The 24,972-nt window shown below is 48.2% G+C and overlaps 1 protein-coding gene across 1 annotated transcript; it reads left to right on the top strand.

Annotated features, from left to right (window-relative positions):
* The first annotated feature begins 11,210 nt into the window (after positions 1 to 11,210).
* LOC128780133 (vomeronasal type-1 receptor 1-like) lies at positions 11,211 to 12,455 on the top strand. The gene has a single exon (XM_071220185.1). It carries the CDS (start codon positions 11,232 to 11,234, stop codon positions 12,165 to 12,167), a length of 936 nt encoding a protein of 311 aa, XP_071076286.1. The 5' UTR covers positions 11,211 to 11,231; the 3' UTR covers positions 12,168 to 12,455.
* The last annotated feature ends 12,517 nt before the right edge of the window (positions 12,456 to 24,972 follow it).

The following is a 24,972-nucleotide window of genomic DNA, read 5'->3' as shown; positions in this document are numbered from 1 at the left end:
GCCTCTTCAGGCACACGTCCTCCCACTGCCTCGGATCTCTGTTCTCTGTGGTGTTGCTTTCCCAAGCAGGTTATGTAGTCTTATAGTTATGCAGCTTATAGTCTCCTGGAGCAGCTTTTATCGCTGGGCATTTGTCTCTGATCTCTCCCATCGTCCCATGTGTCAGTAGCCCGATCACTCTTACTGTCCAGTGAGATCTCACAGGGATGCAGCACACTTTGCCTGCCATTCCCGCTGAGGCACGTTAGGGCTGTCTGTCAGTTTGGGTGGTTAGAAATAGACATCAGTGTGTCTGTTACAGGAAGTACTGTGTTCAGGATTTGGGGAAAACCTAAGTTCTCATCTCTGTGAGATAAATGCCCAGGAGTACACGGTGGATTGTATGATACGTGTACATTACATTTTTACAAAACTGAGACGTGTTTCCCAGAGTGGCTATGTCTCTTCACATTTCTAACAGCAATGTGGAGACATCCAGTTTCTCTCCATCCTCTCCCACGTTTGGAGTTGTCATTATCTCTGTTAAACTGTGAAAATTATGCATCACATGAAATTCACCATCTAAACTGTAAGTCCATAGTTCAGTGGGGTTTCCAACATTCACCTTGTTGTGCAAGCAGCTTCGAAACCTTCCCATCTTGTAAATCGAAAACTCTACACCCATTAAATGAAAACCCTGTCCCCTTTCCCCCAAGCATGGGTGACCACCATTCTCCACTCTGTTGCTATGAACGGTACTACTTGAGATTACCCATGTAAGTGGACTCATGCAGTATTTGTCCCTTTGTGACTGGGTGATTGCAGTCAGCTTTGTGTCCACACTGTAACACAGGCTGGGATTGCTTTCCATGTTAAGGCTGCTCCGTTGTATGTATGTACCGCATGTGGTTTCTTCATTCATCCATCTACGGACACAAGTTTCCCACTCCTTGGCTGTTATGCATTGTGCTGCTATGACGCCATTGTGCAAACATCTCTTCAAGTGCTGCTTTCAGTTCCTCCAAAATGACCTAAAAGTGAAGTTGTTGAATCATATGGTAGTTCCCGTTTTAATTTGGGGGGAATGATTACACTCTCCCATGGTGGTTTTAACATGTCATGGTCCCTCAGTTTATGGCCTCAGTGCACAGCCAACACTCTCCGACCAGGGAGGCTCCTCCTCCAAAGGGGCCAGGTCCCAATACAAGATGCCCTTGCTGAGTAAGAGCGTTGGGTCGCTGCACGTACACTGGGGTTTTAGATACACGGAAGGCATAAGAACAGGCGTTAATCCAACCATAAAACAAAGCCTGCATCCTGGTTCATTTAGGGAGACTGCACCCTTAATTATCTCATTTTTACTACGTTTCCCTTGTTATAAAGTGTAAAGGGGCTCCATTGCATAATCACAGTATCCTGGTTTTCTTCTTCAAGATCTCCACAGAGAAGCAACTCTGGCTGTGACAACACAGCGATATTATGAAATCAGCATTTGAGCTCTAGCGATTCTAAGAGAGAAGGTACCAGGGAATCAGGAAGCAGAATGTTTAAAAGCACGTTTTGAGGAAGGTCAGCAGGGACTCAGAGACCACCCCATCAGGGCCCATCACATTAAAGGTAAAGACTGAGTCCACGCCACGGGGCTCACGTGATCAGTGAAGGGCACTGCCCCCCGGACCTGTACTTCCTGTCCTCTCTCCTTTGCCCTGATGGTGGCATGCCTGTCCAGATTTGGGGGCATTAGCCCTTTGTCCATCTAGGGAGGGCAGGAAGGCAGAGCAAGGAGAAGGGGGACCTGGGAAGCAGGTGTTGAGTCTCTGTGGAACCTCCATGACTTTCTGCCATGTTTGGGGTTTTCCAGCTGCATCCTTGGAGGGGCAGCAGGGTCACTCCTGGTCTTGGGCAGATGAGGCCCCTTTCTAGCCAGCCTTCATCTCCTCAGCCCTCCCCATACTCCTCCCACCACAGGTAGGACTTCATGACATGGATTTGGAAACAGGGTCCTCCCTGTTTTGAGGTTTGTCACAGCTAGAGCAGCCAAGTTCCAAGGCAGCTCAGGACTCAGGCGAACTGACTCCGTTTTTGTCCTCCACTCTCTCATTTCTCCTAAAACCTTACATAAGACATTAAATACTTAGACGCTTGTTGTGGTTTCTGGAGAATCTAGAGTCACTAATGTATTACTGTGTTTTCAATGTCCATTATGTACACTAGCATGTTAACAAAAATAAAAGCACTTCCTGTTCCACATTCCTAGGCCTAGAAGTGATCAGTTTTCGATCCTGAGTCAGGGCCCAGAGATGCCAAGGCCCCATGGGCTGAAGGCCCCCAGCAGGTGTGCACTCGGCCCAGCCACTCTGACCGGGCCATGTCCCCTCCACAGTTCTTAAGGTCACCCCGACAGACATATGAGTCTGTGCATGACTGGGGTGGCCCCTCTGGGTGGGCAGACATTCCTCAAGACAAAAAATCAGATGTTCTATGGAGGGGACACTTCTTGGACTGAGTCCTTGAAGCGGAAATTGTAGGGTCTTCATGCGGCCTGAAGCACCTGTGCAGGGACTGGGAGAGGACCACAGGCGGAAATTGAGAATCAATTTCCAAGGAGACTCCTCCCCAGCACTCCTGACCATCCTATGGGTTTCGTCCCTTCCTCAGGGAGGCAGTCACTGGGAGCCTGGCCCGTACAACCAGGCACAACAAGGAGCCCAGATATCGGACGATGAGACTTGGTCTGAGAAATTTACAGTAGCTCTCAAAATGCTAATTCAAATTCCATCTGCTGTGAAGATATGTCAAATGCCATGAGGGAAGCCAGATACCAAAGAGCAAATACCCCATGACAGCATTTATAGGAAATGTCCAGAACAGGCAAACTCAGAGCCTGAAGGCAGATGGGCAGCTGGCAGGGGGCGGGATGGAAGACTGCTAATGAGCAAGGGGTCCCATTTGAGGAGGTGAAAAAGTCCTGGAACTAGGCAGGGTGATGGTTACACAACATGGTGAATGTACTTGAAGCCACTGGTTGGCACTCGTTAAAATGTTTAAGATAGTAAAATTTATGTTCAGTGCAATTTACCACAGTGAAAAAAAACCCCGGCATGACACTTCTCGGAAGGGGCACTGGTACCCCAGGACCAAGCTCACTGGAAGTTGTTCCAGGCAGTAGACTCGGAAATCACTGTGGAATTGGAAAGATTTGTAGAGGGGAGTGAGGATGCTCACTCCAATGTTGTGAGTATTGTACCTATTTTAAGTGAAAATATCAACATCTATCAATTTGCTAAAATGCTGGTGCCCATCCGGTCTTCTTCTGTTTTGGTGTATAACTCACGCCCATGGGGGACTGTGGGACAATCACAGCCCAGACCTGGAAGTTTTCTCCCATGTTCGCCACTAACACCTCATCAGAAGCAACTTTTTTTCCCAAGGGGACTCCATTGACTAAAGCACTCAGCATAGTTTTCTTAGAAACTGTGCTGTCGGCTCACTACAAATACAAGAAGAGCTGACATTAAAGGTTCTGGGCACTTTCTGGTAATGATTCTTGGTTAGCACACAGGTCCCCCGGCAAGAGCAAACCTGAGTGGGGGGCACCCTGAGACCTACAGACCGCGGGGGCTGGGGCTCTGCAGATGGACCAAAAACACCAGCTGACCGGGGAGCAGAGATCACTGGTTGCCGGTCAGTTGAGAGTCCTCTGGAGAAATAACATCTTTCTTATTTGTGAAAGCTTTACACTCCTGTTCTCAGAATCATCCCAACGGATTGTTGTATTTGACCCTCAGGCACCCTGGGACCAGGTACCACTATTGCCAATGTCCTCTGAGGTTGAGGCTGTGTGGCAAGAGGCTTGCTCCATGCTCCTTGCCACCCCCTCACATGTCCTGGCCCTTTCCCCCACCCCACTCAGTGGTTCATTGAAGAACCTGCATGGGATCCTGCTGGCCAAGGCCAGGGCAAGCCTGCTGGGACAGGGTCGCCTGCTGAGCAGGCTCCAGAGCCTTGGGGAATGGTGCTGAACTATTGAGCCCCACCCCTGCCCCTTGGCCCAGTGATGTCTCCAGAAACTGGGTCACAGCTCACGGAAGAATCCCTGAGGCTCCGGCTCAAGCCAGCTTCCCTCAGGTCCGCCTCTCTCAGCGTCATACATGGAGCCACAAAGTTGGACCTTGTGACTGCTCTGTTTGGGTTGCTACCAATCTTAGTGCGTGTTCCGTCCCTGTTTTGCAGGGATGTGGACGATTTTGCCTTACACTTGAAGGAATGGGGTGCTGGAAGATGTGCCTCACCTGGAAGGACTTGGGGTAGATCGTTTGTCAAATCTGCATGAGCTCCTTGAAAGCAGAGCCCTGGGGAGGCGTGTGGAGCAGGAAGGGGGGCCTGCACCCGGGCCCAGTACAATCTTTTCAGGGCTTCTGCCACCAGGTTTTAGCAACGTGGTGTTGCTGACAGGTTGATGGGAACCTGCTTGGTCTGCCCTTTGATTTGGATGATGGCTGACAACCTCAGGCCTGAGCGGGGCAGAGCCACCACTCACTAAGCGTGTGGTCCTCACCTGAGAAATGCTGAGTCATCCCAGCTCAGTAGCTACAGATTTCAATTCTGGGGCACAGAGAGCTGGGGAAGCGGTGTGGTCAGGGTGGGAGGCGCCTCTGTTAGTGGGATTCCCTGGGAGGTGGGTTCTCCAGGTGAAGACTGCACCTGCCCAAAGTGCCCAGCCCGGGAGACCTGCTGACCTCCCAGACTGCTCCTCACTCCAACCTGCCCCTGTCCCTGGACCCCTGTCCCTGGACCCCTGTCCATGGCTGCCACCCACCCACTCTTCTTTATGATCACCAGAGTTTGAAGTATTTCAGGTCCTTCCATTGATGCTGTGTGTGTGTGTGTTTGAACACGTGTGTGCAAAGATGAGTGCTGTGGTGTATTCTGACAAACTTCCATACAGGAATTCACTGCAGCACGAGAGAACTGGGTGAATCTGGCTCGAGTTCCCCGACCCTCCTGCAGCAAGATCCAGGCCTGGGAACTGGGGCAAGTCACCTTTGGGCTTACGGGCCACACCCCCTTGTTCCAGTCATTTATTTCATTTATGTATGTATAGGGAAGAACAGGATGTATAGGGTTTCGTACTAGCCATGGTTTCAGGCATCCACCTGAGGTCTTGGAACACATTCCCAGTGGGCCTTGTGTTTGCCACCTGTGAAGTAGAACAACAGGAGGAAACAAGCATCCAAAAAATAAGGATAGTGTAAACCGCCTCTAGGACCACTAAGAGACCCAATATTCGCATCATACGTGTACCACCAGGAGAAGAGAAAGAGCAAGAAATTGGGAATCTATTTGAAAAAAATAGTGAAAGAAATCTTCCCTAATTTGGTGAAGGAAATGGACATGCAAGTCCAGGAAGCACAGAGAGTCCCACCTATGACGGATGCACAGAGGCCCACTCCAAGACACATCATAATTAAAAGGCCAAAGGTGAAGGGTAAAGAGGGACTCTTAAAAGCAAGAGAAAAGAAGTTAGTTACCAGCAGGTTGTCAGATGAGTGGGGGAGGGGGGAGAACAGGTGAAGAGATGAGGAGATTAAGAAGTACAAATAGGTAGTTAGAGAATAGCCGTGGGGATGTAAAATACAATATAGGAAATGGAGTAGCCAAAGAACTTACATGCATAACCCATGGACATGAACAATGGTGGGCGAATTGCTGGATGGTGTGGGTGGTGCTGGAAGGAGGGAGACAAAGGAGAGAAAGTTGGGATAACTGTAATAGCATAATCAATAAGATATAATTAAAACTATAAAATCCACCAGTGGGATGACTGGCGAAATTGAGTACAGGCAGAGGATTAGAGGACAGTCCAATATCAAGGTGAGCATCCTGGCTTTTATGGATGCCCTGTGATTATGCAGGGAAAACACCTTGTTTGTGGAAAATACACACTAAAACATTCAGAGATGAAGAGGTGTCAGGAAAGCAATTTTCTCACAAACCTATGTCTGCATTTTCTCTGGGATTGTTTCAAAAGTATAAGAAAAATTGACTTTATAGCTTCCCACTGAGAAAAGACCAGGCCTATCAGGTTTCACTTGGTAAATTCTATCAAGAACTTAAGGAATGGTTAAAGTCAGTACCGTGCAAACTCTTTGAGGAAATAGAGGAGGGAATACTTCCCAAACCATTTTATGAGCTCAGCATCACTCCTACTAGACAAGGACGTGGAAGCATAGCAACCCACAGACCAGGGTCCCTCATGGACTCGGGTGCAAAAATCCTCAACAAAATATTAGCAAATCGAAGCAGCAACATGTAATAGAATAGTAGGTCGCCAGTGTCTTGTGATGTGACCTTGGCATTTTACTTAACTGCTCTGAACCCCTCTCTGGTCTTACACCCTTCCTGAGGACAGAGCCTGGGACGTCGTTGATGACAATTCCTACACCCCCTTCTCAGTGGGTGCGGGCATGGGGGTTGGACCAGCAAGAGAACTTCAGCCCACCAGGCACGGCCATTGGATGAAACAGCACAAATGTTACCTGACTGGCAACAATCAGTGTGTCTCTTCCCTGGACTTGAATCTGGAGCAGACACAGCTGGTGACCAAAGGCAGAGATGACAGACCACGTTGGTGGCACCCACAGGTCCCGAATCAGACTCGTCCCTGTCCTTCAGGGTGCTAGCTCTCCCTTCAATAGAGCAAGGAGGGCCGCTCAACACTTCAGCAGACCCCCCTTGCTTTGGAGTAAGAAGTGGCTTCTGTCTCTTGCAATGAGCTCTTCTAACTGACATCTGAGGCTCATAAACCGAGTTAGGAGAGAAGATACATGGAATGGGTGAGAAGGCAGCACACTGAGGTGCTGTCCTCTGACAATCAGGAGTGGGTGTTGCACCCTGGGGGCAATGATGCCCTCAGGGTGGGCAATGGAGGCAGTGGCATTTACAGGAACAGCAGGTGAAACTTCCCAGTTTTCTGATGTCTGTCTGATCACATGGCATTCCTTTCCTGTCCCCAAAACAAAGGAGTGAGGACAGACTCTGTGTATGAGTGACTGGATTCTGGATGTTGCACTGGGACAGTTTCAAGGCTCCCCCCTCCCTGCCTTGGGTGCCCCGAGTCTGGGTGGGCTGGTGAGAAGGCTCAGTGCTCCCTCCTTTGGTGCAGGGGAGATTTGGACCGAAAACACCCGGCCCTCAGCAGGAACGCTCCTCCTGGCCCACCCCAACCACATCAGAAGGCCAGGCTGGTCTCCTTTCTCTGCCCTCCACAGCCATTTTGGGGACTGCTTGGTCTTTACACGCACTGAAGGCATCACAGGAAGGTTTGGGGATTGAATGGGGTTTAGGAAGATGTTCCTTCAGCACCCCATGCTGTGGAGATGGTCAGGGTGACTCCACATGGGACTGATGGAGCTGAATGTGTGAGGGACCTTCCAAAAGGTTGTGTGGGACCCAGGGGTGAGGCCCAAAAGAGACTGCCACTGGTGGAGGGGGAGGGATGGTTTGTCTATGGTCCAACCTCTGCCAGATCAAAAGGGGTTATTCGAGTCAAGGAAGAACTTCCAAATCCCGTTTTCCCCTGGGCTCTGTGTTTGTTGGACTCCCTGCCTTAAATGTCAAACAAAGCTTCGTTTTGTTAGGACACTTGTGTGTTGGGGAGGTTCTGTAGGAGGCTGTAGGAGGCTGAGCCAGGAGGCTGGCCCTCAGGTTCTCAGGACATCTTACCCCACAGGGACCTGTCCAGGACAATGTTCCCGGCCCTCATGATAATCATGGAACAGATCACATTTGGCCAGTGTGTGGATCCTGGGGGCGGGACTGGCTTGCATCCGGGCATCACTCGACAGGTTTGGGCCTCCCCAGCAGGCATGGTGGCTCTGTGACTCCATGGGATGAAGGGGCAGCATGGTCGAGTCCACCCAAGTCCCTGGGCCATTAAGAAGGCTACTAAAAAAAAAAAAAAGAATAAGGCTAGTATAAAAAGTGAGAAAATTACAAGTGCTGGCAAGGATGTGGAGAAATGGGGACCCCTGTGCAGTGTGGATGGGGTTGTTAAAAGGGAAAACCACTATGAAAAACAGTATGACCATTAAAAATAGAACTACCATATGATTCAGCAACTTCACTTCTACGTATAATTCAAAGGAATTGGAGCAGGTCGGGAAGAGATACGTATTTGCACACCAAGTTCATCGCCGCACAGCCAAGAAGTAGAAGACTTGCAAGTGTTGAGGATGGATGAATGAAGAAACCACATGCGGTACATACATACAACGGAGCAGCCTTAACATGGAAAGCAATCCCAGCCCGTGTTACAGTGTGGACATTAAGCCGACTGCAATCACCCAGTCACAAAGAGACAAATACTGCATGAGTCCACTTACATGGGGAATCTCAAGTAGTACCGTTCATAGCAACAGAGTGGAGAATGGTGGTCACCCGTGCTTGAGGGGAAGGGGGACAGGGTTATCATTTAATGGGTGTAGAGTTTTATATTTGCAAGATGAGAAGGTTTGAATATGTTTGCACAACACGGTGAATGTCGGAAATACACTGAACTATGGACTTACAGTTAAGATAGTGAATTTCATGTGATGCGTTATTTTCACAGTTGAACAGAGATAATGACAACTCCAAACATGGGAGAGGATGGAGAGAAACTGGATGTCTCCACACATTGCTGGTAGAAATGTGAAGAGACATAGCCACTCTGGGCAACCGGTCTCAGTTTTGTAAAAATGGAATGTACACATATCATACAATCCACCGTGTACTCCTGGGCACTTATTTCACAGAGATGAGAACTTACGTTTTCCCCAAATCCTGAACACAGTACTTCCTGTAACAGACACACTGATGTCTATTTCTAACCACCCAAACTGCCAGACAGCCCTAACGTGCCTCAGCGGGAATGGCAGGCAAAGTGTGCTGCATCCCTGTGGGATCTCACTGGACAGTAAGAGTGATCGGGCTACTGACACATGGGACGATGGGAGAGATCAGAGACAAATGCCCAGCGATAAAAGCTGATCCCAGAGACTATACACTGCTTAACTACAAGACTACATAACCTGCTTGGGAAAGCAACACCACAGAGAGCAGAGAGCCGAGGCAGTGGGAGGACGTGGCAGTGGCAGCACAAAGGACACCTCCGTGTGGATGGAAGAGTCCTGAGTCTGGATGGACGTGGTGGTCACACGCGTGTGCACCGTGGTGACAGGACGTGAGACTACAGCGGCACGTGTCACATGTCACCACACTCAACTGGGACTGTGCCTATGGAAGATGCCCCACAGGGGGAGCGGGAGCACGGGTGAGTGGGGCTTCTCTACACTATGGTTAATGTTTCCCTATGAATGTACCACTATCTCAAAATGAAAGCTTGCATTTTAAAACATGGTAATTTTTCATGTTTTTAACATTATTGAAGTGATATCATTGAATATGTATTGGGAATTCAAGTAAAACCTCAGCTTTGGTCACAGAAGGAGACAATGCAGTATGCCTGTTTTGTGTGAATGTCTCAGAAACTTGTAATTCAGCCCTCGGCAGCCTGTCAGCACCCAGCTCTTGGCTGCTGCCCTGTGGCCGGTGTCACACTGGAAATTGTCACTGTTAGTGGGGAGAACAAACTTCTGATGAGCTTCCCATCAGGGCTCTGGGACCCTCAGGAATAATTTAGCACTTAGTTCAACCCAGAGGCCATGTGTTGGCTCAGGAGGACATTGCACAGGTGTACTTGATGATCCTAATAACTTAACAGGGGACACATTGCACCTGGGACAGCAGCTCAGGTGCCTGTGGACATGCCAGGCTGAGTCCCTGTACACAGGCAATTTCCAGCTTGGATAACAAAGTGGCTGGTGCCCAGAGGGAGATGAAGTCACTCAGCCCCTCCTCATAACCCCGATTCCTGCCATTGCTGTTCAGCACAGCTGAGAGCCACCCACCTGCACGGGGCCTGTGGAGACCAGCTGTGGTAAGGATGCTGCTGTGACTGGCAGCTCAGGGTAGCAAGGAGGTGATAAGTGTTTTCCAGAATTTCTGCTCCCTGTTTTATTCTCGTCTTTCCAAATGTGAACTCAGTCTTACAGCCGTGTTCCCCTCTGTTTCAGCTTTCTTCTTTGTGTTCAGTTCTTATGTACAACCAGGCTTTTTATAAATACCAGCTTTAAGAATATCTTGTTCATTGTTTCTTTTCTTTTTTACTGATTAATTTCCCATTTTTTATAGTTTCCTCCTTTTTAAATATCTTCTTTGTCTTCATGGTTATTCTCATTTTTCTTCCTTATATGGATTTCAAAGAGTCTCCCAACATAGACTGAGACATTTTTTGTTAGTTTATTATGTCCCTCACACATACTGGACTAGAGACTGAGATGCAGTAGGAGTTGGTTCCCTGGTCTGCCCTGGGCGCTCTCTCTGACCAGCCCTCTGTGGCCCTTCACCACCTAAGGGCTCGTCCCAACACTCAGCTGTGTCCAGCCCTTGCTTCTCTTTCTGGGCTGCACATTCTGTTCGGTGTTTATTCACCTGTTTTCAGGGCCTAATTTAAATACTTGACAGTGTTTTATTCCTTTAAGTATACATTTAACCCTTTTCCTTACCAATAATTATATGTCGTTTTCTTCATTGTTCTATTTTTCTGCTTCTGTGACATGTATCTGTCCTTCATCCTGCTTGTTACTGTGTCTCAGGCTTTTGCTACTGTATCATATATTCAGAAGAATAATTGTTGTTCTTTTTCCTTCCTCATTTATTTTTTTTATGCTTCTGTGTAGTATCATTTCACCCTGGCTGGTGTGGTTCAGTGGATTGAGCACTGGCCTGCAAACCAAAGGGTCACCGGTTTGATTCCTAGTCAGGGCACATGCCTGGGTTTCAGGCCAGGTCCCCAAGAAGTGGAGCATGAGAGGCAACCACACATTGATGTTTCTCTCCATCTCTTTCTCCCTCCCTTCCCCTCTCTAAAATAAAATGAAATAAATATTTTTAAAGTCTACTATATTTCAGGCTAAATTCTCTTGCATCCCCTAATCCATTCTGCATACCTGAATTTGAAGTTATGTTTCTGGCAAATAACTTTCTTCTCCATAGCGCTTGATATTACATTTCCTTTACATTTATATATCCCTGCAAACTGACAAACTATTTCTCAGTCTTAATTGCTATCAGTGTTTACGTTCATAGTCAATTATTTGTCTATAGGATGTTGGTCCTGGCCTGGAAGATCTCAGAGAGACTGACGCACCATGATTTCCGGTTACGCCCTGTTTGGGGCCTTCCTCACCATGCAAACTGGTGTTGGTTTCCTGGGGAACTCCTTGCTCTTTGCTTTATACATGTACGCCCTCACTGTCCCCCGTAAGAAGAAGCCCGCTGATGGGATCCTTGCCCACTTAACTTTGGCTAACGCCCTGACCCTCATGTTCAGAGGGCTTCCAAATATAATTAGTGCCTTTGGGATGAGGCCTGAGATAGGCGACGCCGGGTGTAAAACAGTGCTCTACATTCAGAGAGTTACGCAGAGTATTTCTCTGTACACCACCTCCCTCCAGAGCACGTTCCAGGCGGTGACCATTGCTGCCAGTGGCTGTAAATGCGTCTGGCTCAAGAACAAAATCTCTTCACTCCTTCAACCCTCCTTATTTCTCTGCTGGATCATCAACATGGTCATCTATTCTGTGATTATCTTAAAAACTGTGGCCAACAGGAATACCACTGATGTGACATCTGGGTACTACAGTCCTTTTTGTAAGGTGAGTAGCTATGATCACCGGGTAGCAGTGGCATTTCTCAGTACAGTGTGCATCCAGGATTTGCTCTTTCTCTCCCTGATGGCCTGCAATAGCATCTACATGGTGAGTGTCCTTTACAGGCACCACAAGACAGCCCAACACATCCGCAGCAGCGTCTGCTCTTCACGAATCTCTCCTGAACACAGAGCTATGCACATCATTCTCCTGCTGGTTTGCACTTTTATCTTCTTTTACTTGACCAACAGCTTTCTTACTGCTTATTCACAATTTGGATATAAGAGGACTTGGCAACTGGAGAACGTTAATAACTTTATTTCTTCATGTTACCCAACCATCTGTCCTTTCATACTAATTAAAAATGAGAATAGAGTTTCCAGAATGAATTTCATCAAAATAAGGAGCAGAATTTTTTTTGTTAAAGTAAATTAAATGACCCAATGAACACTCCTCAGCATTGGTCTCCAGGATAAGATTCATTGATACTCATCCAGAGTCACATGCTTCTCATGGCTTGAGGGATATATTTAGTCCCCACTGTGCTAACAGGGAGTAAAATCAATGCGGTGTCAATTTATGAAACATTTTAGACATTAAATGTAATGTTTAGAGTATAACACTCTTATATGTGGTTTGAACTTTAAAATGATAACGTATGTGATGAACAGAGTTTTGTGATATTGGAAACATTATAAAATCATAAAATAATAAAAATAATAAAGCAACAAAAGGACAATGTTTTCTTTTGAGTGTAACTTAATCGTAACCCTAATTTAGGTGATGAAATATATGTGTGTGTTAAATTGTACTCTATACTTCAGTATGTCAGAAATATTTTTGGTTCATTTTTTAAAACAAAATTCTTTAGATGTGTATCAATTCAGAAATGCCTTCAAGCTTGCAGTAATTTTCACCTACAACAAGGTACAGCAGGGACACTGAGAGATAAACACCATTTTTCATTGGGGGTGTTGAGCCTGCAGGCAAACTGGGGCTTTGGAAATTCAAGATTAAAAGAACAACAAGACAGAGACTGAAAGGTCAATGCTCTAGACCTGGGGACCTCCTCAGGGTAGAGACAGATGGCAGAGCTTCTCAGGGTTACCTGTTCCTCCAAAGGGTGCATCCTAAGCGTACAACAGCAGCAATGTTTGTGTCAGAGGGGTTGGGCTTCGGCTGAGGGGTAAAGTTTAAGTTCAGGTTTAGGTTTGAGGTTAGTGTCGGAGTTCAGTTTGGGGTTTGGATTCAGGTTAGGAGTCGAGTTGGGGTTAGGGTAGGGACCAGGGTTAGAGTTAGGGCTAGAGTTGGGAGTGCAGATTTGGGCTGGGGCTAAGGTTGCTTATATGGCTTAATGTTAGAGCTTATGGTTGGGTTTGGTGTTAGGGTTTGGATTGAAGTAGTGTTAGATTTCTTTTTTGCTTGTGCTTTTGACTTCATGTTTAAGCATGTTTTGCCAATTCAAGGTTATTATGTTTTACTCTGTTTTGTTATATAGTTTTATAGGTGTGCTCTTACCTTTGGATCTGAGATGTTTTGTGTTACTTTTGGTATGTTATAAAGTTAGGGTCCAATTTTCTTTTTTTTTTAATCTTCACCCAAGACTATGCTTATTGATTTTAGAGAGACAGGAATGGGGGTGGGGCAGAGAGAGAGAGCGAGAAACATCAATGTGAGAGAGGAACATCGATTGATAACCTCTCAAATGCACCCTGCCTGTGGACCCAACCTGCTACATAGGCATGCGCCCTGCCTGAGAATGGAACCCGCGACCTTTCAGTTTGTGGGACAATACCCCACCCTCTGAGCCACACCAGCCAGGTATCATTTCTTTTTTTAAAAAACGGTCATCCCTTTGTGCCAGCATCTATGTTTAAAAGTCCTTTTCCTGATTAATGTTCTTGACACCCTTGTGAAAAATAGTTGACTGTAGATCACAGGCGGCAAACACAAGGCCCACGGGCCCAATCTGGCCTCCACCTTGTTTTATCCTGCCCGTCACCTTGTTTCTACCTGGCAGCAGCACCGAGCTCTCGCTTAATTGTTATGGAGTAGTTAACATTTATACAGCCCTAAAGTTAGATTCGGCCCTTTGAAGGCAACTGCGAGGCTGATGTGGCCTCCGGTGAAAATGAGTTTGACACCCCTGTTCTACACGGTTGTTTTGTGCTTCCTTATGTTCCATATCATTGATTTGATTCTCATCTTCATCCACTCTACTGTTGTTTCCGTGTAAATTGTTCTTTATTTCAATTAGTGTATCCTTCTTTTCTTACTGGGTCTTTTTTTACGCTGTTGAGGACCACCGTAAGTTCCTCGAGCATCCTTATAACCAGTGTTTGAATTCTGCATCTGATAAATTGCTCATCTCCATTTCGTTTAGCTCTTTTCTGGAGTTTTGATCTGTTCTCTCATTTCTGCCATGTTTCTTTGTCTCCTTGTTTTGGCAGCTTCCCTGTGTTTGTTTCTATGTATTGGGTAGAGCTACTTTGACTTCATGTCTTGGTAGTGTGGCCTCTAATATAGTAGGTGTCCTGTAGGGATCAGTGGCACAGCCTTCCCTATCCCCCAAGCTGGGTGTTCGAGGTGCACCCTTTGTGTGGGCTGAGCACACCCTCCTCTTGTAGTTGAGGCTGGGTAGCTGTTGGCAGATCAATGGGAGGGATTTACTCAGGCCAGTCAGCTGCAAGGACTGGCTGTGACCACTGACCACCAACCTCCACCCTCCATGGAGGATCAGCAGGGGCAGGGTGGTGGTGCTCTGACATGGTCTGAGGTTGTCCACTGGGTGTGCTTACCCTGGGGTTTCCCAGGTGGTGCAGGCCAAGGTCAGCCCCTACCTGTGTTTTGCCTGGGGCACCCTGCCTGAGCTGTAATCTGAGATGGCTGCTACTCGTGCTGGGCATGTCCCGGGTGAAACCAAACTGTGAAACTAATCTGGCTGTGAATCTAATCTGGCTGTTGCTTGGCTCCCTGAAGCCAGCTGTTGCTAGTTTGATAGGGTTTAGGAGCCAAGACCAGCCATTCTTATGGAAAAGCAGCTCGGGTGGGCCTGTAAATTGGGTGGGGTAAATCCCTGGGGATCTTCAAGGCTGGTCAAAGAGTGTTAGCCAGGTTGATGGGGTCTCATATATGACACCAGTTTACCAGCTCTGTGGGGGGAAGGTTTAGCAAAGGGACAATGGCCCCTGCTCCCCTTATGTCGGACATCTGTTTCTCCCTATATACCACTGCTGTTTCAAGCTGCCACCACAGTGCTGAAGTTCAGAGGATGTGAGTCTGAGTAGGTGAGTCTGTGTGGGTCCTTTAAGAAGAATTGTTTGGGGCTCCAGAAGTTTCCTCCTCCAACTCAATCCCCACTGGTTTTTGCAGCCAGAAGTTGTGGGGACTTATCTTCCTGGTACTGGAATCCTGGGCTGGGGGGCCTGGTGTGGGTCTGGGACTCCTTGCTCCTAAGATATCCCTCCTGAATGTTTATCCACCACACTTGGATGAGGAATCAGCCTGTTTTCATCTGTACCCCTCCTACCAGTCTGAGTGGATGTGGATTCTTTAATTCCATAGCTGTCAGACTTCCATTCAGCTCAATTTCTGATGTTCCTGAGCGATGGTTGTTCTATATTTTAGTTGCAATTTTGATGTGGTTGTGCAAAGAGGTGAGTCATGTCTGTCTATGCAGCCATCTTGACTGGAAGTCCCTTAAATACACACACACACACACACACACACACATAAATCCCAATATCACAGACCACCCACATCTATCTGAAAGCTTATTCTCTGGATCCCAAAGATATGTCTTTGACCTAATTTCATTCTGTGCACTATATATTCAAGAAGCATAGAGAACTCTCTTCTTTGCTTAAAAAGAAACTTAACCACAAAAATGTTAATTAAAAAGAGACATAATGAGCATCCAAGCCCCTGGACACGTCCCAGTGTTTGCCTAGAAGGGGTCTCAGAGCCCTGGGCTTTGGCAACCCTGTTTCCAGGCTCAAGGCTGAGGCTCAGCATCAGACAAACTTGTTGTAATCAGAGCCAACCAGGCATGCAGTTCTGACGGCACGGTTGACAGCTGAATACGGAGAATGGATACTGGCCTTTTGGCCAGGACTCCTGGAAGGGGCTTGGCCTTCACCCAGTACCTTGGGCACAGGAGAAAGGGACCCTCTGCAGAGCCCTGTACAGAAGAAATGGTATCCTGTCTGGGAGGAAGGCATGGGGACACCCTTGAGACACGAGAGATCGGGGGCCTCAGGCTCACAGCAGAGCAGAAGGAGAGAGGTTGGCAAGGCCCTGGCAGCTACTGCTTCTCCCATCAAAGATTCAGAATGGTTGAGTTTCACAGTAGCATGTCCACTTACCCCTGCAGCTTTGTAACAGGGTGCAGCCAAGGAGGGGGGCCCAAATAGGGATTTGTAATGGGGTCCAGAACTCAGGGTCTCCAGGAAATATTAGAAAAAAATATACATAGGATGTCCTCACCCCCACAAGTCTGAGCTGGGGGATGGGACACATGGAGCAAGGCCATTCAGAGCTGTTTTGTATAGCAACAGATTTGCTGCTAACCTCTGGCATGGTCATTTAACATATCTATAACCTTTAACTGGTTTCATGGATATGTTAAACAGCTGTGGCCATGCTTTGAGCCAGGGAGATGGGAGTGATTTCCACCCAAGATGTAACTGGGAGGCAACTCCCCCTCATTACAGCACCTGCGTGAGAGCTTGGAGATGATTGGTTCCACTCCATGGGGCCACGCCTGCCCAGACTTACTGTGGCAGCCCAGTAAAGCTGGAAGAATACGGGAATGCTGGCAGGTGTAAGTGATTATGGAAGGAGTCAGAAATGGGGCTGCAGAGGAAGACTGGAGCTGGGATTTAAACCCAGGCATGTCAGCCATGCCTGGGGAGACCCCACGGCTTTGGTGAGAAGGGGGACCACGTGGCTTTGGGGTACTCCCTTTTGCCATGTGACTTAGGAAGCAGGAAAGACTTTACCTGGAAGAAAAAGGGTGAAAAGACTCTTGATGGTGAGCCATGGGAAGGTCCCAGCCACATGGCTTTGGATTAACTGGAGATCATGGTGGCAACACAGCTGATGGTGCCGGGAGCCTGAATCACGGACTTCTACTTCTTTTCCTGATATACGGTACCCCTGACTGGGCAGAGGGGGAAGGAAGGACTGTGTGCATCTGTGGTATTCTAAGGGACTTTGGAATTTTATGAAGACATTAAGTCATTACTTTTAAGTCTGTATAACTTTTAAATAAATAATTCTTTGCCTTTTCACCAATCTCTTGCATTGAGAGATATCTTTCCCCTGGCGGCGGTCAAGGCAAACCTAGTAGGTGGGGGGGGACCCCTGGAGAAAAATGGGGAGTCCTTTAGGTAGTAGTATGTCGTTCACCCCCCACCCCCATCTGCTCTGTAACAGCTTCAAACCACAGAACTCACTGTTCAGGAGCTGCAATGCCAAGGATGGCTCCACCTTCTGACCTGTTACCATGGTCACCCAGAACCAGACACACAGTAGCTGCACACGGAATGTCCGTTGTATGTATAAATGAATTAAATGCAGAAGAAACCATAGAACTAAAGTATAGGGAACCGATAGCTTGGCGTGGCAAATGTAGCCCAGCCCTATCAGAACACCAACAGGTGCGAGTCGGCACGCAGGAGCCAAATCCACAGATCGGATCTCCCGTGGGACACCAGGCCTGCATTATACCCAGGCTGCTTTGAGGCTTGCTTTTGCTAAAACTCTCTCACCCTGAGTTGAAGCAGCAAATGCTTACTGCATATCTTTAAAGTAACTTCCTGAAGTCTGCTAATTCTCCCAAGGACTGAGTGTAACCAGACCAATCCCTCTTATCGTCCCCTTGCATTTGCAACATTTTTTCCTTGTTAATCTGTAAGAGTATTCAGTAGCATGCTTTCCTTTGTTATCTGTAAAAGTAATCATCTAAAGCAAACCTGAGCCTAATGAATGAAAACCTTCTTTGATGTGTGCTATTAGAAAGCAATAAAAGCCTGTCCAGGCAAGGGTCGAGGTGCGCTCTCTCTCAGAGAATGGCAGTGCTGTCCCTTTTTCTCCACAGGATGTTGGTAGAGTCCATGTGAATTCGTTCGTCGCATCCACAGCACCGCATGCCAGAGTCCACACCACTAGAGCACAAAGATGTCACAGAACCTGCCCAGTGCAGAGCCCAGTGGGGGGACCCTTTGATGCCACCACCAGGTCCACCACTACTTGCCAGGAACCGTGTGACCTGCACATGGCAGGGAGGAACCACAGCATCGGGCCTGTTGGCTGTGGGTGTTGCTTTGTGTGGGGGAGTTCTGGCGTCTTGGACCCTTGGACTAAAACACTGAGATACCAACTGAGGCCCTGCAGCCTGACACAGGGAGAAAATAAACACAAAACGTTCACCAGGCTGACGTGGGCACCATGGCAGTGCGGGACACTCCTTTGCCTCACCCCTTCAACCTACAACGAGTGGGACATTCATAAGTCAGCTCTGCTGGACACACTGATGCCCGAGTTACCCATGCATCTACACCTCTGAAGGCAGGTGCATTAGGACGCACAGGGGTGATGAAACTGGAGGGACAGCAGGAATGGTACTTTTGACCCTGGTCTGCCTGCCCTGGGGCCTGCGCCCACAGCCCCAGTGAGCACGGAGGCAGTGGCAGAGGTGAGGCCCACAGCCTCGCCCCCACCCCAGTGACCCCAGTGAAAAAATAGGGTGACAGCAGCATTGGTGCCTGTGACTCTGGCTCCCTCCCCAAGCTGTGGCGGTGCCCATGCCACTGGAGAGCCTGGAAGCAGCAGAGGAGGCTGCCAGTCTCCCAGCCGCTGCAACCAAACAGCCACGGGAAACCAAACAGCAGCGATGACAGGGCTCACAACCTCAGTCCCCCAAGTCACAGGGTGGCACCTGCAAGCCCAACAACCCCAGAAGCAGCAGAGGCACCCATGACACAAACTCCCCACCACCTGTGCCATCGTTCCTGGCCCCGGTGGCAGTGTCTGTGGCCCAGATGACCCAGACACAGCAGGGGCACCCACCATCCGGGCACCCACCATCCTGGTGACCCAAGTGACAATACCTGCCATACCCACAACTGCCTCAACACCGCAGCAGCGAGGCGCCCGTGACTCTGGATGCACTAACCGCCAGGAAGCGGGCACACGCAACACTCTGGCAGAGGTGGCAGAGCGCGCACAGCGCTGGCTCTGGAATGTAGTCCCCCACTCACATAAAAGAAACCCAAAGTGTGTGCTATAGTGCCACCTCCTGGAAAATAAGAGAAATTCCTCTAATTGCCAACCTGTTGAACTGTTAATATTAAACGAGGCTGAACCTAAATTGAAAAAGTGTTCGCTGCAGCAAAAGCGCCAGCAGAGGAGCAACCCGTCGAGCACCACGGACAATCACAATAACATGGCATCACGAAAAGGAAAATGTAAGTGCTTCAGGGAGGGCTGTGTACAGGCCGTTCAGTTAGGTGCCCACCCAGTGCCTTTCCTCCCGGCTCTCACCCAGATGTTTGCGGGAGGCAGTGAGGGGCGTGACAGCGGCTGGGGCAGCAGGAGGGCCCCTGAGCTCCAGAGAAAGGAAGAGGGAGAGGCCACAGGAAGTGGGTAGGGAGGGCCCCCTGCCCAAGCTCAGCCTGACTGCAGTTTCTTCCCAAAATCGCCCGCTGCCTGGAGACAGGGCAGCCTTTCTCCCTCCCCCCCCCCCCCCACTCCATGGCTTTTTGTCCCCAACGAGCAGCTCAGCCTCACACCTGTCAAACACACTTGTGTCCACTGGGCCCTATAAGACATTTCGGGGCAGGTTCTGAACAACTCACTTTCGAAAGGATGTGATGGACGCCACTCACCTGGCACCCAGAGACGACTGCTCCCCGCGGTGTTGGGACTCTGGTTAGTGCGCTGGGACGGCGCCTCCCTCCCGGTGTCACATCCCTGAGCCACCTCTACTTTGATGCTGGGCTTAGCCACGTGACGTGGCTCGACCACCCGTTCTCGTGGAGGCCTGATAAGCCGCCGGCCATTCGCTTGCCTTCGTGGAGCACGTTGCAGCCAGGAAGTCCTGGAGCCTCCCTGGAGAGGCCGCAGAGGAGAGAGCTGCGGAGCCCCAGCGGACACCCCGCGAACTGCTAGGCACGGGAGTGAGGCAGTCTCGGACGCTCAGGTGACCGCAGCCACAGGAATGACAGCGGCAAGGCTGCCGGGCTGCAGCATCACGAGCAAACAGCTGATCGTTGTTTAATCCAATAGGTTTGGGGTGGTTTGTTACTCAGCAAGATGACTGAAACACCAGATTCTTGTGATCTGTGTGTTGTTGAATGTTTCACTACTGTCCCCAGGGGAGCAACACGGAGGAGTGTGATGTGCGTGTTAATGGTGCACACCTGTGATGAGTCCGCATGTCCCGTGGACTAGTTTTAAAACTCCTGTGACCAGTTGACAATACCATCAAAGGACAGCTATTCACCTTAAAGCCGGCCGCAGAGTGTTCAAGCACACGCTCTGTTTCGTGGTTAAACTGTCTCCTTTGGACAGAGAGAAAATAGAGAGTACTGCAGACAGACCCTTGTCTGCTCGGACGAGATGCTGCCCGTGTGCAGGCCCTGCCAGGAGTTAGAGAACTTTACCTTCCCCCGCCAGGCGGGCCTGTAATGGTTAGTTTGAGGACAAAGGGAAAGTATCTATTGAGTACTGGAGAGCATTTTCGTTCTATGGAGGTAACCCTGGTGCACTGGAATAGCATATAAGTTGTAGGTGGGAGGTGACTGTCTCCAGGGACCTGGACTGCGGGGAATTTGTTTCTTCTCTGACATCACTGTATTTCCCAAGTGGCCCTTAGAAAGAAGGACTTGATTGTATTTCAGGAAAATCTATTTAAAAATCCAACCAGGTGACAATAATCAAGCAGTGCCCCACGGAGCCATGCCCACCCTCCCTCCCCTAGCCTCCCGGGGCCAGCGTCAGGCTCCAGCAGCGCTGAGCGCCCCTGCTGCTTCCCTATAAGCTCCGTGACTCAAACTGGGCTGCTCCATTCAGGGCAATTCTAGCGAAAAAAAGTGAAACCTGACAGAGGTCTGATAACCCTGTCCGTCTTTATGGTTGTGGTTGCTGTAGCTTCCGTGAGAACCTGCCTCCCTCTGCTCGTGCATAAAGTGACACTCCTGTTACTTGGCAGGTCATCTGGGGAAGCTGTCGGGAGGAGAAAAAAGGGGAAGACCGTAAAAACGTTTGTGAACGTGACGTGCCTTTCAGAGTTCACAGGAGTGCCTCCAACTCTCCTGTTTCTCACAGGTAATGGATTTGCTTGTCTGCTTAGGTAATGTCTTTAAACGTGCAAATTTACTAAGGTCACATGTATATTTTTGCTGTCCACCCAAAGGACACATGATACAAGCAGGGCTGCCCAGTTTGCACCACTCCATGGGCTGTCCTATTAGCATATTCCACAGGTCACATGTCCCCCCACTCCACGGGTCACATGTCCCCCCACTCCATGGGTCACCATCACACGTGTCACAGGCTGCTGTGTTTGCATGGCTCCAAGGGTCCCCTACAGATAGCCATTCTCCCTAGTTTCTGGTTTACCTTTCATGTTTCTTTTGGAAAGATAAATACATACTTATATTTTCTCTTCTTACACAAAAAGTATCACATTTATTTACTCTTTTGCTCCTTGACATTTTCATGTAATAATATCGCCTGGGAATCAGGCCATAACAGTCAGTCTGTAGAAACGTTCCCGTTTCTTTACAGCTCCAGCCGTGCTCCAGACGTAGAACGGCTGGTGTCCAGGTGAGCATTTGTAGGCCCAGTGGTTACAGAGCAGTGAAAGTCAGGTCCATCCTTTCAGCGCCAACCCACTTGTTCTACACTTTGCGTGATGGTCACCATTCCCTGGGCGGGACACGCAGGGCAGGGGCAGCCTGAGAGTCTCCTGGGGCAGGGCGAGGACAGGCTCCAACAGCAGGCCGGGTCAGAGCGGACAGTGTGATGATGGTCTCAAGGGACAGCAGAATCCCTGCTCCCTACGTGCGGCTGGAGGTTTAACCATTTTAACCTCAGGGAACTGGTTGTGGTTTCACCTTTTTTCTGAATTGTTTGTTTTCTATTCCATTGATTTCTCCTTTGATATTTATCATATATTTTTGACTTTGGGTTTCTTCTGCTCTTCTCTTCCAGTTTCTTCAGGTAGAAGCTCAATTGGAGACCTTTCTTCTTTTCTAATATAGACTTTTTAAATTGTGATAAAATGTACATAACATAAAATGTGCCATTTTAACCATTTTAAGTGCATCATTCAGTGTCAGTAAGTATGTAATATAGACTTCTAATGGTACGAGTTTCCCCTAAATACTGCTTTAGATGCATGCCCAAGATTCTGATACATTTTCATTTTCTTTCAGTTCAAAATACATCCTAATTTCTCATTCTTTGAACCATGGGTTATTTAGAAGTATGCTTTCTACTTTCCAAATATTTGAGCATTTTCCAGAGATCCTTCCATTACTGTCTTCCTAAGTTAATTTCTGCTTTCATTTTCCTGTATACCTTCTTCCTGCTTTGCGTATTTTTTAATTGATGGTGGCTGCATTTATCTTTATCCTCTTTCGTTTTTTAACTTCATCATGTCATTCTTTTTCATTTTATGTGAGATCTACTGGTGCTCTGCAAGGACACCAAGACAATTCAGTGGGGGAAAGAACAGCCTTGACAACAAATGGTTGAGACAACTGGAAATCGCATGTAAGAGATGAAGTTGTACACCTTCCTTATGCCATATGCAAAGCTTAACTGAAAACAGGCCCAAGACCTAAATATGAGAACTAAAACTACAAATGCTTTCATGAAAACATAGGAATAAATCTTCATGACCTTGGATTAAGCAATGGTTTCCTAAATACCAAAAATACAAGTGACCAAAAAAAACCCCACATAAATTGGTATCACCAAAATTAAAAACATTTGTGCTGGAAAGTGTAAAACAACCCATGGGATGGGAAAAATATTAGTAAATCACATATCTGATAACTTGTATCCGGAATATATGAAAAACTCTTACAACTCAATGGCAGACATTCCTCCAGACTAGAGGAATGACTAGATATTCCTCCAAAGAAGATACATGAATGGCTGATAAGCACATAAAGATGCCCAACATCATTAGCCATCAGGGAAACACAAGTCAAACCCACAGTGAGATGCCCCTCCACACCCACTAGGACAACTAGAGTCATAATTTTTTTTTAAGACAAAACAAATCTTGGAAAGGATGTGGAGGAATGGAATCCCCAGGTATGGTTGATGGGAGTGGAAAATGGTGCAGCCTCTGTGGGAAATAGTTTTCAATCACTCAAAAAGTTAACCATAGTTACCATATGACCCAGGAATTCCACTCCTAAAAATCTACGCAAGAGAAGTGAAAACACATGTTCACCAAAAACTTGTACATGAATATTCACCGTAGCCAAAAAGCAGAAACCGCCAAAACATTCACCAAGGCACCATGATGACCCCACCCAGTGTCAGGGGGGCCCTCGCAGAGCTGCTTGGGGGCAGCGAGCTCAAGGGCCCAGTGGGCTCAGTGTTAGAGCAACAGGTCAGAGGATTCTTGCCCAGCCTTATAGCCTAATGCAGGGGTGTCAAACTCATTTTCACTGGGGGCCACATCAGCTTCATGGTTGCCTTCAAAGGGCTGAATGTAGTTTTAGGACTGTATAAATGTAACTACTCCTTAACAGTTCAGTGAGAGTCCAGCACTGCTGCCGGGTAGAAACAAGGTGCAGGGCCAGATTCAGCCCGCAGGCCTTGTGTTTGCCACCTGTGCCCTAACGGAACCTGCCCTGCTGGGTTCCAGGTGGGCTTGGGGCCCGTCACGCATTTATTCCGAGTTCTCCCTCTGGAATGGAAATGTCTATCCCTCTTCATCTTATTGTTGTGTTTTATAAGCACATAACTCACCTGGTTCCACAGCGGAACCTCTCACAGCGGGAGAGGAGTTTTGCCTCAGGGTGAACCACGCCTGCACCACACATATACCTGGTTTGGATATTTAGACGCGATATTGGACTTCAGAGTTGATGCTGGAGTGAGTTAAGACTTTGGGGACTACTGGGATGGAATGAATGCATTTTGCATGGGACGAGGACATGAATTTGGGGACTAGGAAGCAGAATGCTGTGGACTCAACTGTGTCCTTCCAAAATCCATGTGTTGAGGCCTATCTTAGTCTGTTCGGGCTTCTCTAAGAGAATACGGTACACTGGGAGGCTTATAAACAACTGAGATTTATACCTCACTTTTCAGCATGCAGGCTGAAAGTCCAGCATGAGGTCACCAGCGGATTCGGTGTCTGGTGAGGGGTCACTTTCTGGTTCGTAGACAGCATCTTTTTGCAGTTGCTTCACATGGTGGAAGGGAGAGAGAGCTCTCTGGATCTCTTTCCTAAGGGCACTAATTCCATCCTGGGGACTCCACCCTCATGATCTAACCACCTCCCAGAAGGTCCCACCACCTAATACCATCACATGGGGATCAGGATTCAACATAGGAATTTGGGGGTTGGGGAGACACAGACATTTAGTATATAGTAAAGCTTTAACTCCCAATGTAACTGTTTTTGGAGATAGGGGCTTTAAGGAAGTAATTAAGAATAAACAGGTCATAAGGGTGGGGCCCTGATCCAACAGGATTAGTGTCCTTATCAGAAGAGACACCAGAGAGCTCACTCTCTCTGTCCTGTGATGACACAATGAGTAGCAGCCATCTGTAAACCAGGACAAGGGCCCTCACCAGGAACCAAACTGGCGAGCACCTTTATCATGGACTCCCGGACTACAGAACTAAATCGCTGAAAGAGAACTTTCTTTTGTTTAAGCCACCCAGCTTATGGTGTTTTGATGTGGCAGCCTGAGCAAGACGAAGACACTGAGACAGAGAGACTCAAAGACCATAGAATAAGGAAAAATACCAGTCAGGGGCCAACTCTCTGAACAACACAATTGGTGGGGGGTGGGGGGGTCCACCCACAGAGCCTCCCCGTTCACCATGGATGAGAATAAGTCTACCAAGACATGATCTGCTTGGGGAGGAAAGGTGGCCGATCTCTCAAAGGAGAAGGGCCAGGAATCTGTTCCTCAGTGGGCTTTTATTGGGTTCAATTTGCACAGGAATACAGGTAAAGCTCATCAATCATTGTCAGGCA

Source organism: Desmodus rotundus, chromosome 2 (assembly GCF_022682495.2).
Source record: "Desmodus rotundus isolate HL8 chromosome 2, HLdesRot8A.1, whole genome shotgun sequence".
In the NCBI taxonomy this organism is placed as follows: Eukaryota; Metazoa; Chordata; class Mammalia; order Chiroptera; family Phyllostomidae; genus Desmodus; species Desmodus rotundus.
The sequence above is the reverse complement of the archived record's forward strand: the minus strand, read 5'-3'. Positions and strand labels throughout refer to the sequence as shown.